The 15,613-nt window shown below is 34.7% G+C and overlaps 2 protein-coding genes across 2 annotated transcripts; one reads left to right on the plus strand and one right to left on the minus strand.

The window, feature by feature from the left end:
- The first annotated feature begins 222 nt into the window (after positions 1-222).
- LOC18097856 (xanthotoxin 5-hydroxylase CYP82C4) lies at positions 223-2,285 on the plus strand. Its single transcript, XM_006384420.3, has 2 exons — positions 223-644; positions 1,396-2,285. The coding sequence occupies exons 1-2, from the start codon at positions 237-239 to the stop codon at positions 2,020-2,022; spliced, it is 1,035 nt and encodes a 344-aa protein (XP_006384482.3). The 5' UTR covers positions 223-236; the 3' UTR covers positions 2,023-2,285.
- A 9,515-nt stretch (positions 2,286-11,800) lies between these two features.
- LOC18097857 (pentatricopeptide repeat-containing protein At2g15630, mitochondrial) lies at positions 11,801-14,268 on the minus strand. Its single transcript, XM_024598824.2, has 2 exons — positions 11,942-14,268; positions 11,801-11,854 (listed from the first exon to the last, which is right to left on the minus strand). Exon 1 carries the CDS (start codon positions 14,146-14,148, stop codon positions 12,202-12,204), a length of 1,947 nt encoding a protein of 648 aa, XP_024454592.1. The 5' UTR covers positions 14,149-14,268; the 3' UTR covers positions 11,801-11,854; positions 11,942-12,201.
- Between the last annotated feature and the right edge of the window lie 1,345 nt (positions 14,269-15,613).

Raw genomic sequence — 15,613 nt, forward strand, 5'->3', positions numbered from 1 at the left:
TGTCAGCAACGGATAATCCGTTGCTGATTGTCAGCAACGGATTTTCCGTTGCTGTCAAATCAGCAACGGATAAATCCGTTGCAAAAAAATCAGCAACGACAAATCTGCATCGGATTTTTGCCGTTGTTGATTCCGTTGCTAAATTGTTTTAGCAACGGATTTTAGTATTATTTGCAACAGAATCGTCCGTTGCTAATTACTCTATTTTTTAGTAGTGAAAGAATGGAGGGCAAGTTATGGTGGAAATGAAGGAGAAGTTTGGGAACTTGGCAATGAACATAATAGTAAGAATGCTTGCTGGGAAGCGATATTTTGGTACTGATACAAACGGGGATGAGGAGTCGCGGAGATTTCAAAAGGCTTTGGGAGATTTCTTCTATCTATTGGGGTTATTCTTGGTTTCAGATGCTGTTCCATTTCTTGGTTGGTTGGATTTTGTTAAGGGAATTGTAGGCAAAATGAAGAGGACAGCAACGGAGATAGACTGTGTGTTTAGTAGCTGGGTGGAGGATCATCGACGAAACAGGCTCAATGGAAGCATCAACGAGGAGGAGAGAGATTTCATTCATGTTATGCTTTCTAACTTGGAAGACGGCAAGATTTCTGCTGTTGACACTGATACTGCAATTAAGGGCACTTGCTTGGTAAGTGTCTTCGATTTCTGCCATTAAGTTCAATGATTTTATTCGTAGAAAACTAAAATTATTATTTTTAATATTAGCAGATTAAAATCATAGAAAAATATATAAAAACTTTAATTTGATGTTTTTTAAAAAAAAAATAATATGAAAAGCATTTTATAAAAGAAAAACCACAACAACGCCAAACGGGAAAAGCAATTGAGCATATGGCGGTGGGGTTCGGCAGAAAACCCAGAAGAAGGCCATTAATTATAATAGTCACAACAAATTCACAGTAAAGACAGAAAGAAGGAAAACAAAGGCAAAGAAATTAAGAGCACTTCTTGGATTGAATCCGGAAGAAAGTAAATGATCAAGTTAGACTAATCACCAGAACTCTAATAATAAACTCAAGAAATGAAATTTTTGAAGTCAGTGTCTGATGAAGGACAAGAAAGCAACACTATCTTTCTATATGCAATAATATAAAAAACCAAGTTGAGCTAACTACCATCTAGAAGGCCTGTTTCTAAATAGTAGGAGGATAGGGCCGGGCCAGGCATTTTAGGTGATAAAGAAAAGCCAACTAAAGCTGCTCACTATTACTTCACAATTGATAACGAATCTCAGTGATCGACTGTGTCCTGTGCAAACTAACAGATAATGTAACAGAAATGCTGTCAGCAGTGAATTAAAATGGTGATGAGACAATACTGTCAACGTCTCTTTCTTTTATTTCATGGTTTTAGATTATCACGCAATCTTTATATTGTAGAGCCTCATTTTGGGCGGCCACGACACGACATTTGTGACTCTTACATGGGCACTATCTTTGATATTGAACAACCGCGAAGTTCTTGAAAAGGCACAAGATGAGCTTGACATTCAAGTAGGAAAGCACCGGCAAGTTGACGAGACAGACATAAAGAACCTTGTATACTTACAAGCCATTGTCAAGGAAACAATGAGACTATACCCTGCTGCCCCGCTTTCAGCACCAAGGCAAGCCATGGAGGATTGCACGGTAGCTGGCTTCCACATCCCAGCGGGCACACGCCTTTTGGTTAACCTGTGGAAGTTGCACCGTGATCCTAACATTTGGTCTAACCCATTGGAATTTCAGCCTGAGAGGTTCCTAAAGGAGCATGCCAATCTGGATGTGAGGGGTCAAGATTTTGAATACGTACCATTTGGGTCTGGAAGAAGAATGTGCCCAGGGATTTCCTTGGCGCTCCAGGTTTTGCACTTGACACTGGCTCGACTGCTTCATGGTTTTGAAATGGGGACAGTTTCAGACGCTCTAATCGATATGAGTGAAGGCCCTGGAATCACTATCCCCAAGGAAACACCATTGGAGGTCATCCTCCGCCCAAGGCTACACTCAAGTCTATATGAATGTTAAGCAGCTGAAGATCTCTGGGTGATCACATGCTCAAGCTAATAAACTCAATTTACGTGCATCATCATTCGCCCATTCAATTCATAGGATTGATGCATAAATAATTCAAGTTCGTTTAACAATGCCATTTTCATTACATCTAGAGATTCATATTTGCAAATATGATCTTATAGTGTCAGCAGTGTAACCATTGTTCTTGAATCTTGTATTCCAGTTACTGTTATTCACGTTATGAAAAACTTGTAATCAGAGATAAAACTGCGTAATTAATGTGTAACATTGACCACAACATAATCTTGGTTGTTACGTAATGAGGATAGAAATGAGTTGTCAAGTCGGGCCTTATTTGCATTCCAAAGGGGTTCATCAACTTTATTACCACAGAACTGCTGGCATATATCTTGAGTAAGAGATCTTGAGTGTAAACATGAGGTTTTATATTAAAACATCCTAAAAATAAGGGATAATACCTCGAGTGTAATGGCTGAGAGCACACAATTTTAACAGCTATGATAATTCATGTCATGACAGGCATAAACATGCTCTGTTTGTCACACAGCAATAACTCAAGGATGAGCTTGCCTGAAACCATCAACGGCTATAGGCACACCTCTACGGTGAAGTTGCTCGTACTCTGTCGACTGGCTCCTTGGGGTGCATTTTCCAGCTAATGCCAGGCGCATACACCCCGTGCATGAACAACAAAATTCCAGCACGTATCCTACTGAATTGCAGGTTTGCCAGTGCCTTAGTCCTTAATCCAGCAGCAAGGGATCCACAAGTGACAACTCCATGCATATAATTTCAATGCTGGCCTCAGCCAATTGCATAACGCAGCCCTCTGGAGCAAAATCAGGAAACCATAGCATAAACCCCATGTTCATAAACCGACATCCTTTAAATACAACTGAAATTGAAAGGACAAGAGCCGCGCGAAAACTTTTTGTGCATTAAATGTTTATTCTCCTCATCAAATTTGACAAAACATACACCACCATGATGGTCTAATGCCCTAATATTTGACTCCATCTCGGTACGGTTCTTTTTGGATGATTGATATCATAGCTTCCGCGGCACCGCCCTAAAAAGGCCAACTCAAATAGCCTTTAACTGTCAAAATTTGACAGTTCATGATGACCACTTTGAGCCAATGATTGAGATCCTTCCAGATTAAATCAAGAGCCAAGATTTGTCTCCAATAAAGATAAAGTGTTGTTCTTTCACCCCCTATAAATAAGGATGGATTCTAGGCATTGAAAGAGAAGAAATTAGAGGCCAGAGTTAAAAAAAAAATTCAGTTTTTTTCCCGGTTTTTTTCTTCTCTCCGCCAGTCTCTTTCTCCTCTCTCTGTTACTTCTTCAGCGACCACCACCTCAGCACCACCGTGAATAATAACAGCCCAACCTCCTCAACCAACTCATCTTCTCACCGGCAACAAGAGCAGCCACCGTAAATTTCTCCCTCTTCGCCACAAGTTTCTTCTTCCAGCAATAAAAACCAGCCCTCCTCGCTGGCAGCAACTCCAGCCCCACCGTGAGCCACCAACGCCTCCACCATCCTCATGCCAGACCAGTGACGGCAACCACACCCTCCATACCAGGTAGTCTTCTTCTCTCATCTTCCTTTTTCCCCGTATCAATCATGGATGATGCATGCAAAATGATAATTCATTCTGCATGCAGCATAATTAATTCACATGGTCGTTAGGCTAGCCCAGCAACCATGTGAGTCAGGCTGAACCCGTTTCAGCCGAGTCTTTATGCTTGGACTGGGTCCAGCCCAAATAAAAGAGAGACGGATTTGTTGGGTTGTTAGTCGACCCCACTAAGCCTGACCGGGTCCAGCCCAGATGATTGGACCAAGTCGAGCCTAATATATTTAATAATAATATTAAAAATTAAAAATATATTAAAAAATCAAATTTTTCAAAGGGTATTTGAAAAACATTTATGGGTCCCCTGCATGTTTTTCTAATAATTTTGTATAATATTGGGTTGTATATTTACACTGTAAAATATAAATCTGGTATTAAAAATACATGGTTTTCTCCGAAACCTTTTAAAAAAAATTCAACAATTTCAAAAACATTCAAGAAAAATATTTAAATTAATTTCTTCTTTCCAAAAACAAAATATATATATATGTTTTTGTCTCTGTGCATATGGTCAAATCTTAAAAAACTTTAATGCATATTTTCTAAACAGAGATAAAATCATTTTTATCATATTTTAAAAATACAAAATGGATATCGTAACAAATTTTCTGATTATCCTATAGGGTTTGGTCAAAATATAAAAAAAAATTATAACAATTATTTTGTTATTAGAAAAGCTAGGACTTAGCTATATCCAAAAAATAAATAAGTCTGCCCCTTAGAATGGTTAGAATTTAACCCAATAAGGTAGAGACTTCCTCATGAAGGGAGATCTACCTTGAACCCTAGACAATACCAATGCATAGAAATGCAACTTAGAATAACAATCAAACAACAATGCAACTTATCTTAAGTAGGATGCATAGGAGATGATGCATCTTCCTCTTACACAACCATTCTCTTACCCGGACTCTCGCAGATCATTAGGTTTCCTAGTGACTATAACACTAGGTGGTGACTCCTAAACCTTATAATCATAATTTTATAATTAAACCCAAAACCTCTTTTCTATCAACACATCTAAGGAGGAAGACTCATCGTTCAACATCGTGCACATTATGACAACCATGACTGGCATTTGAAAGTCAGATTCAGATGAGGATGAGTAATCTCCTCATCATTTTTTGGAATAAGTCATAGAATGAAATCTAGACTTCAATTGCATGCTTGGATTTGAGTTTTATGATGGAATCTTAATCCCTTTTTGCAAATTTAGAAAGGGAGAATTTTCAAACTCGTATTTTGAGGAAATTACTTTCTTTCTTTTCTCTTCTAGAGGATTTTCTTAATGGAGACACCAACTTGGACTTTCTAAACTGAATCCTTAAATGTGTAGCTGACAAAGCATCCACTTCAGCACCTTAAGAATTGATTGGAGAATTGTTTTCATGCTCTATGTTTTCTATTTTGAATAGTATATTTGTTGACTTGAGAGATGAGAGGAAAAGAGTATCCTACCAGGCGTGCCATAAATTTGTACATAAAAAATTTCGTGTATTAAAAATAATGTCAAAATTACAGTATTGAATTTTATTACAAGAAAAAATGGAAACTCTCTTGAGATGCTCTTCACGTGCACGAATCCTCTAATTAACAGTCAAATCTGGATCTTGTTTTGGATAGAAAGATATTCACACGAGTCCGAAAGCTTTTACAGTGTAAAATCTTAACTTGATATGATTTGACTTGATGAAAATAAAGATTATTCACATAACATAGAAAGATATTCACACGAGTCCGAAAGCTTTTACAGTGTAAAATCTTAACTTGATATGATTTGACTTGATGAAAATAAAGATTATTCACATAACCTCGAACGTTTTAACCGTGTGAGATCTTAACTTGAATTGATTTAATGAATGACTTCACTTGACATGATGAAGATTATTCACACGAGCCTGAAAACTTTAATTGTGTGATATATTAACTTGATTTGATTTGATAAAGGAAAGGACTTTGATCCTTTACTTCCTTGATTTGATTTGATGAAAAAAAAACTTTAATGAAGATGAAGATTATTCACATGAGCCTGAAATCTTTAACCATGTGATATCTTAACTTGATTTGATTTGATAAAAGAAAAGATTTTGATCCGTTGATTTGATGAAGAAAAAGATTTTGATACTTTGCTTCCTTGATGGACTTTAATTTCTTTAAGAGAACTTCCAAGTATTTGTTCTTGGTCTTTAGTCTTTACATGTTGTACTTCTTGTGCTTCTTGTTATTGTTATTTTTTTATGCTTGTTATGTTTGATTTGGTGGCTTTGTTGTCTATTTATAGACTAACAAGGTATAATTTATCTTAAATTCCTTTTATCCAAAGGATTTTTAGGAAAATTAATATGAAAATTACTTAAAATACCCTTACTTAAAAGGATATTAAAGTAAGAACCATAAAATATATTTGGATTGAGTTTTAATTTAATTTGGGCTCAAACCCAATAAATTTAATTTATGCCTAAGCCTAAATAAATTCAATTTGTTTGGTCAAAGAGAGCTTTTGGTCATAGGCTAGACTCTTAAAAATTTTAGTGTGTATAGTTAATGGAGTGAAAATGCAGAAGGAAAAGCTTGTGGCTAGTGTCGTGACGTGCATGACATCGAATGGTGGGTCTGCCTCCTAGATCGAGGGGTTTTGAGATTAATCATAAAATTATGATTTTAAATGAATCTTCACTTAATATCATGGTCACTAGAAAACCTAATAGTCTGCGAAAGTCTTAGTAAGAGAACTAGTTGTGCAAAAAAAAGACAAATCACCCCAGTGCGCCCTACCTATGGCAAGCTGCATTGTCAAATTATTGTTTTTCTAGGTCATATTTCTATTCATTGGTCTCATCTAAGGTTCAAGACAGATCTCCCTTCGTGAGAAAGCCTCTACCTTACCAGGATAAACACTAATTGTTCTAGGACTCAGATTTTAGTATTACATTTATTTTCTACTTTATATCTTTAATATTTGAGAATATACTTTATAATGTAATTTTATACCCTCAAATAATAAAGTCTACAACTAATTTCTAATATTTATTATTATTAATTCATTTAATTTAATACCGAGAGTATGCATTATGTTCTAAAATTCATACCCCGAATATTAATTAAATTAATTATTTTTTGTGGTATTGTGAATTTTTTTATCAAATCCTAATGGATAATCATAAATTGGTTACAATTTTCATTTTATATTTTTAAAACATGATAAAGATGTAATATTTGTTTAAAAAATATACGCAAAAACTTTTAGATTTGGTCATATGCATATAAACAAAATATTTTTTTATGTTTTTGAAAGGAGGAATTCTTTTGAATTTTTTTTCAAATTTTCAAAGAAAAAACCAGGTATTTTTAATATCGGGTCAGTATCTTACAGTGTAAGTCTACAACCTGATATTTGGTAAAATTGTTGGAAAGATACACGAGGGATCCGTAAATAATTTAAAAACACTCCCTGAATTTTTTCAGATTTTTTTTAAGTTATTGGGCTTGTTTGGCTAAACTCTAAAATAAAAACAAGTTGAAACTAAAGAGAAAGGCAGTAGGGCATGTTTACCAAACACGCCCTTAGCCTAAAATCAGAGGCATTGAAAATGCTTTAAGGTCGTGTTGTTAAACACACCTTAAGGAACCAAACATGATATGTTTTTTAAAGCAAAAATAGGGTATGCCAAACATGTCCTTAGGTGTGGGTTGGGCTTATTGGGCTCGAGACCCAAGCCTGCGCACACGAGTTGGGCTCTGGCCCAGACCAGCCTGATTTTGTTTGGTCAGTAAATGGCCCAACGAGTTATATATATATATATATATGGGTTGGGCTAGAATGAGGGTCCAACCTTTTCTTTTTCTTTGCTGGCAAATGGCAGCAGCAGAACGTGAATTATGCTTGTTTTATGCATTTTGACAAGAGGAATGAAGAATAAGAAGGATTACCTGGCCTGAGGAGTTGCTTAGCTGTTGTTGGTGGTGCTTGAGTCATTGGTGGTCCACGGTGGTGTTGCTTGGGTTGCTGGAATCACTGTCATTCCTAGTCTGAAAATGAAGAAGTTGCACTAGATAAGGAGAAATATTGGCGAGGTGGTTCCTGGGCTGGTGTTTTCGGGTTATTTTTTGCTTGAATGAACCGTGATTTAGTGTGGGGTATTATATGAATGGTATATGGCTGGAATATGAGGTGAAAGGATGTGTTTCGGGATGGTTTAGTGGCTAATCTGTTCTGGTCTTTTTCTTTTTCTTTTTTCTCTTTTTCCCTCTTTTTTTGCTTCGGTTTTTCTTCTTATTTTCCCTCTTAGTTTTCTCCTCCTCATCTTCACCTAAGCTTCACCCCTATATATAATGGATGAAGAGGTGTTTGTGGTCCTTCTCAGAACTGAATCCTAGCCTTTAATTAGCCTATGAAGGTTCTCAACCGTTGGTCATAAGCCAACAACTTGATACTACAAAACCAGGTTGTTAAGGTTGGTTGGGCCAATGGTTTGGGCCATTTATTACAATGGCTATAAGGCTGCAAATCAGTAAAGACAAGGTTGGGGTTGGGGTGCAATGTTAGGGCATGAGGGTGGTATGTTTATTATCTTATTTGGGGGAGAAATGAGGCATTAAATGGCTCTGTAAAATGGGATATTGGCCAACTTTTATAAGACCAAAGGAAGAAGACAATGAACAGAGTCAGACTTTTTTACTGGACATTAACCAAAATGACATCATTTTGAACCAAGACACGTCGTTTCGGTTCAAAATTGACCAAAATTGGCCAGCTTTTATAAGACCGAATGAAGAAGACACATCATTTTACTAGACATTGACCAAAATATGGCTAAAACGCACCGTTTCATTTAAATAAAACGATATTGTTTTGGTGTTTTGGCCTAAATTAGGTCATAAATCCCTCTTTTAATTTCATCCCTCAATCTTTTAGATTTAAGTCCCTAATTGAATTTTGATTTTAAGAATTAATGCAATTTTACCCCTTCAAATTTTTAAAATGATCCTATGAGTTTGACGTGTTTTAAACTTGATCCTTGGTCTTGGATATTTTTAATTTCATTCTCAATTGACCTTCAAACTTTTAATTTCTTCAATTTCACCTCTATTTTTAACCAAATTAGGTCCCTGAATTCACGCGCCTTTTGCAAAAAAGTCATTGGTCTTGGATTTCTTTAATTTGGCTCTTAATTGACCCCTAAACTTTGATTTTCTTATAGTTTTGCCCCTGATTTCACCCAATTGAGTTTGAAAAAATTAAATTTGCTCCTCTAAAATTCAAATCTTCTCAATTAAGCCTGAATTAGGCTTTCAAATCTAATTTTTTAGCCATTAAGTCCTTACTAAAGTTAATTTGACCCATTAAAAGCCTAATTAAATCTATGCACTTCATCAATTCTTTTAATTTTACCCAAATTAATTCTTAAACTTAATTAAACCCTTTAATTAGGCATATAATTAAATCAAATTGACCTATTAAAAGTCTAATTAAGTTCTCAAACTTAATGTTTTTACAAATTCGTTCGATAATCATTTAATTTAACCTTGAATCTGTATTATCTTTCAATCCTAGGTACAATTAAGTTCCTGATTTTGTCCAAAGTCTCAGTTTAGTTCCTCTAAACTTGATTGTTCAGTTTTATGCTATTGAACATATACTTGATTTTTGGATTGAGTTGATATTTTTACAGGGGTTTCTAGACATGTTGTTATACATTTGGTTATAATTTCAAGTCAATTAGAGTTTGGTAAGGTATTATTTCAGAGGGTCGAAGTTACTAGATGAATCTTGTCAAATTTGTTTGTCTAGACGTTCGTCTATTGTTTGGACTATGTTTAGAGCTACAGAAGAAATTATGTTAATATACTAATTGAGTTGGAAAGTAGACATTCATACATTTCTATTGATATATGGTAAGCCTGCTAATTCATCCGAACAAGAGGGAACGACGTGTTTGAAATCATGACTGAAATCTGCCAGGAATATGCATAAAAATATCAGAATAAGGAATATCGGGAATGTCTATCCGATAGTTGCAACAACTTCTCATCCAAAATAAGGAAGTAAGAGGCGACAAGTTTTCCTTGTTTTCAAGGACAATAGTGGCGGCAACAAGGCTCTATATAAAGCCTTTTTTTATTTATTTTCTTCTTCTTTTTCTTTCACGACAACGAAGATAATTTATTCTCATGAATTTTTTATATATAACTTCTATTTGGGCTATCTAATGGGGCCAACAGCCTTCCTATTATTCCTAATGGGCTTGGTTCATATTGGGCTTGAGTTTTATTAATTAAATAAGGTTCAAAGCTTGTTTGGACTTAATTAATAACTAGTTTTGAGCTATGACCCAAGGTTTTTTTGGGTCAATACATTTGGGTTTATTAGTATAGGTTTTAGGTCAGTTTTGTAAGTGAACTAATTTAGCTCACAATGGTAGATCCATTAGAGTTTTTATTTTCAAGAGTATAAATAATCTTTGTAAGGACAAAATATCAAGATTTGATAATACTATTGCTGCGTAATTTATTCAACTTGTGCGAGAGATATTCTTGCATTTTTTTATTTTCTAATGAACTAAATTGACTTATCGAAGATTGACTGGTTTCATGACATCTTCCTTATACTTCTCGTTCACGAATTGGTATTCATAGAGTGGAAATTTTTATTCCAATAATATTGATGTCTTGGAATAGATTTTTATTATGTCACACTCCTGTTAGATATGTTTTGGCTTTCCAAGATTCGTTATTAATCTTATTGTTAGTTATGTAACCACATGATCATGAAGTTCATATCATCATGCAAATGATGGGATATGAGAAAGAAGGGAGATTGATCGTGTTACTTCAAAACCATGAGTAATGGAGCTAGAAAATCCAGGTGCTGACTTGATAACCACAATTTATGGCAAATTTTATTGATGTCCAGGTCAGAATGATCAACGAACATGAAATGATGATGTCTTTATTTTACTACCATGGTTTGGTTTCTATGAACCAAAAAACCAATCTTTGTGAAACCTCTTCAAGGTTGTGAAGGCCACACGATTAACCTGTTTGAATGTAGTGGACAGTGACCTGTCGCTAATATACAAGTTTGACAAATCAGGAGTTTCCACTTGTTCAACAAAATGACCCTCTTGCTGGCCTCATTCAGTTGACCGTCATGCAATAATGACAGGTTAAAAGAATCCTGGTATAAACTTGAAGGTGTCACGGAAGTATGTAACGTGAAGGTATCGTGGATGAACAATTCATGGGAAATCAAAATGCCTATGACTGGAACTTTTTTGTCATGTATTTAGATACTTGCCCCTTTCTTCATTTTATAATTTTCAGCATTATCTCATGGATTAATGTATAACAGAAGTGAGTCATAGTAAACCAACCAATATAATATTTCATACAGCTCAGTTTTTCCCTTTAAACGCTCTGTAATATCAAACCAAGGGAGGATCGAAGACAGGAAGCCTAGGAAAAAAGTCCCGAAAGAGTTTTGTGTTCAAGGATACTTTTTATCGCAATTCAAATAAATTGCCCAGCAGATCATGGCGACAAGAACCCCCCCCCCCCCCCCCCCCCCCCAACACACACACACACCCACTCAAAGCCAGAAATAAGGAAAGAATCACCAAGAACAAAGCCAGAAATAAGGAAAGAAGAGACAGCCAGCTAACCAACACATTTCATGAAAAGAAAAATTCAGAAGCTAAATTCCAGAAAGTTGAACTGAGATAGATTCAGTATGAAATACTATTGCAAGAATGCTTTGACATATCAGAACCTGATCCATACCAGAAGTGGAAATGAGAAAGATAATACAAATGGAAACACCTTTCAATTGACACATGACATCATAATTTGAAATATTTTGTAAAAAATAGTTGAAAAGGAACTTTGTATTGACAATGATTGCACAGCTTACTTAAGGGCAATCAGCATGGAGCTTTGGATTGGCAATGACTGCACAGCTTTTAGGGCAGTATGCCTCTCTTATATAATGATATGATATTGTAACTGGAAAAAGAGACCGATGAAGGAAAGCCAAATTGCATCCCTTGGGTGCATTTAGAACCAGGAAAATATGCTTGTTTCACATATTTCATACCAAATAATTGTTCTCTGTTCAATGCAGGCTCAACATCACTTGCAATTCCAACTGCTTTTTAATTCAAAGTCAGACAACAGCATAGGTTCCTACATATGCACAAATAATAAATAAATTTAAAACAACGCATACAGTGTAAGATCCAAACCACCAAAAAAATGAAATTCTACTCATACATTTTATAACTGTGCAACCTCCAAGCTGAAGTAGTTCATTCTTTATGAGACCCCAGTTCAGGTTCAAGTATAATATAACAAACTAATTAGAAAAAGGAGGTTTTCTGAACCAAGACTTCAAAACTCTACATCCAGCATCATCAAAATGTGACAGAAAAAGCACTTGCCTCAGTGGAAAACAAAGAAGAATAACTTTTCTGCAATACGGTTCTGTTATAACTGGCAAAGATTTAAATGCTGCTGTCAAAGAAATTAAGTAACTATGGATTGCTGATTCCCAAAAATTCCTCAACATTCCCTATCCCCTCGATCAAAGATAAATAAGTGTTATCATTAGGAGTAATGCCTTTGCTAATCATTTCTTTAAGGAGCTGTTCAGCATGATCTCCTTCCTCGTTTTTGCATAAACCTTGTATCAGGGCATTGTAGGTGAGAAGTGTAGGGTTGAATCCTATACTCAACATTTCATCTCGAACTCTGAAGGCATCCTTCATATCACCTCTCTTACTATACCCACTTATTAGAGTATTATAACTAATATGGTCAGGTTTAATCCCCCTGCTCTTCATCTCTTCAATAAGCTCACGAGCTGCTTCAACTTTTCCCTCCCTGCAACGTCCTTGCATTAGGGTATTGAAAGTTACTTCGTCAGGAACAACTTTCATTTGATCCATCTCCTTCAGCATTGCAAATGCACGGTCCATATTCCCATTTGCACAGTGACCGTCAATCAAAGCATTGAACATTATGAGATCTGGGAAAATGCCTTTCCGGACTATCTTTTCAAACAAGTCATCAGCCTGTTTCATTCTACCCCGTTTACTCAAAACATAAATCAGCGAAGTATATGTTACACGGGTAGGCTGAATCCCTTTGCTTATCATTTCATCATGGAGGGTAAATGCTTTCTTTACATTCCCACATCTGCAATATCCATTTATCAGTATGTTATAAGTTACAGAATCAGGAACCAACCCCTTCTCGCTCATCTCTTTTATAATACCATCAGCTTCATCCATCTTACAATCTAAAAACAATGCATGAATCAACATATTATAAGTTGAAACGGTTGGCATTAAACCCTCCCTCACCATCTTATCCCTATAGTCAAAAGCCATCTCCAAATTCCCTTTATTGCAATACCCATCAATCAAAGTATTATAAGTCACAGCAGTTGGACGCAACCCAATTTCTTTCATCTTCTCAAGCATCCCAGATGCTTCCTCAAGTTTTCCTTCCTTGCACATCCCACTAATAAATGAACCATACGTGTACGAATCTGGTTTAACCCCCCTACATTTCATTAAATCAAAAATCATACGAGCACCTTCAACTCTTCCTCTTGAACAATATCCATGAATTATCGTATTATATGTAACAACATTAGGTTTAATCCCCAAGGCCTCCATTAACCCAATAAACTCCTTTGCCTTCTTCAACTTCCCTTCCTTGCATAACACATTAATCATTATATTAAACGTAACAACACTCGATTTAATCCTCATCCTAAACATCTCAGCATACAGAACCCACGCCTTCTCCGTCCTATTTGACTTTAAAAACAAACTCAACATATCATTACATGCGTGAACGTGAGGAATTACACCCTTTCCCTTCATCATATCGAAACACTCAAATGCATCATCACCCCTCTTCAATTCACAACAAGCCCTTATCAACAAATCATAAAGCACGTAAGTTTTAATTCCTAACACGCCCCTTGCAACTCCCAGCTCATTGAAAACCTCCCTGATACTATAAACCCCACTGTTAATAGTTTCTTTCAAGAGCTGCAGCGAGGGTTTTGAGTTTGGTGCGTGAGAGATTACCGCCATAGCAAGACACTTGCTTTTGATATCAAGATCACCGAATCCAATATGGGTTACAAACTGGAAGGCTAAATCAGGGGTTTTATGGAGACTAGTGAGAGCAGTTGAAATTAGCGAAGGAGTTATTTTGTGTGCAAGGTGTTTGATAAAATGCCACTGAGAAGAATGTATCAAATCAAGTATTGTTCGTGGGGTTAGCTCTGTGGGAATGCTTGGAGACAGAGTTTGATTTTGTGGATTATTAGTGTTTGGATTTGGTGTTGTTGAGAAAAATACTACATGGGAGCGATGTATTTTGGTGTTGTGGGAAATGGTGTTGCCGGTTTTCAGGTGGTTGTGTTTGAGGAGTTGATAGTTGAGCAGTTTGTGAGATTTCATGTTGTGTGGTGTGAGAATTGAGATTGTTGTGACCAATTTTGTTGTCAAAACTATAAAGAAGAGAGAGGATCAGAGTAAAGAAAAATACCAATCGCACGTATAGTCTATCCAGCAGTCAAGCCCACGCAGCTCCACTTCAACCTAATCAAGGATTAATTTTAAAACCACTTGATTTAACTTTTTATTTAACTAAATTTTTAATTACATCATATAAAAAATAAATAAATACAACCTTAATAATCAATAAAAACATGAGTTTTACTTTTAAAAAAACTTCAAGATAATATTTTTTAAAAAAAAATATTGAGACAATAATAAATCTCCGACCCGGATCATGAACTCTATTGAGTTTAATAACTTTTTTTTTTTAATTACATAATAAAAATAGATGTTCACAAAATTGAACATCAATCTAAAAATAGACACTTATTTGAGATAATTATTCCTAGAAAACAAACAAGAATCAATAATGCAATCAATTTCCCAACCAATCCAATATTAAATGATGAAATCGAAAAAGAATAAATTAAAAACAATTAAAAGAATAGAAACAAAAACAAAAGCATATCATATCATATCATATCAGTGGGTAAACTTGTCAAACCTGTGAATAGAGTAAGTTGAGCCAATATGCTAAACCTGTGAACTGGGTTATAGACTCCACTAAGATTATAATTTGTTTTTTTAATCTATTTTCTTATTGAACTACATGATAACAAAAATAGATAATTGTAAAATCAAACACCAACTCAATACCGAGATATTTTTTTAGATCACAATAACCTCATAAAAGGCTAAACAAATTAATTATGAAGCTGAATTCCTAATTAATCCAGTATCTAAGGATGAATATAACATCGAATGATGAATTATCACCATTATTATTATAACAATTACTATTTTCATCGTTATTATTATCATCACTGATATTGTTGCTATCATTACATCTATCATCATCACTACTATTATCAATAAGTAATAACATAATTGTTATTAGTATTATTATCATGATCACTATCATTATCGTTGTTATTATCATTGCTATTATTATTATTGTTTATATTATTGTTATAATTATTATCACCATCAATATAACTAATATTATCATTATTATTATTCTTATTACTATTATTATTATTATTACTACTGTTATAACCACAATTACTACTACTACTACTACTATTGTTATCACAATTATTATTGACTATTACTATACTATTATTATTAATACTATTATTATTTTCAATATTATTAATATAATTATTAATAAATTTGAAAAAAAAATTATTACAATTAAAAAAATCATAAATTTGATTTGAAGATTAAAGTTAAAAATTATTATTATTATTATTATTGCTATCACAATCACAATTACTATTAACTATTACTATACTACTTCTTCTACTATTATTATTATTATTATTATTATTATTAAATTTGAGAAAAAATATTGTTACTATTGAAA

Source organism: Populus trichocarpa, chromosome 4 (genome assembly GCF_000002775.5).
Source record: "Populus trichocarpa isolate Nisqually-1 chromosome 4, P.trichocarpa_v4.1, whole genome shotgun sequence".
Taxonomy (NCBI): Eukaryota; Viridiplantae; Streptophyta; class Magnoliopsida; order Malpighiales; family Salicaceae; genus Populus; species Populus trichocarpa.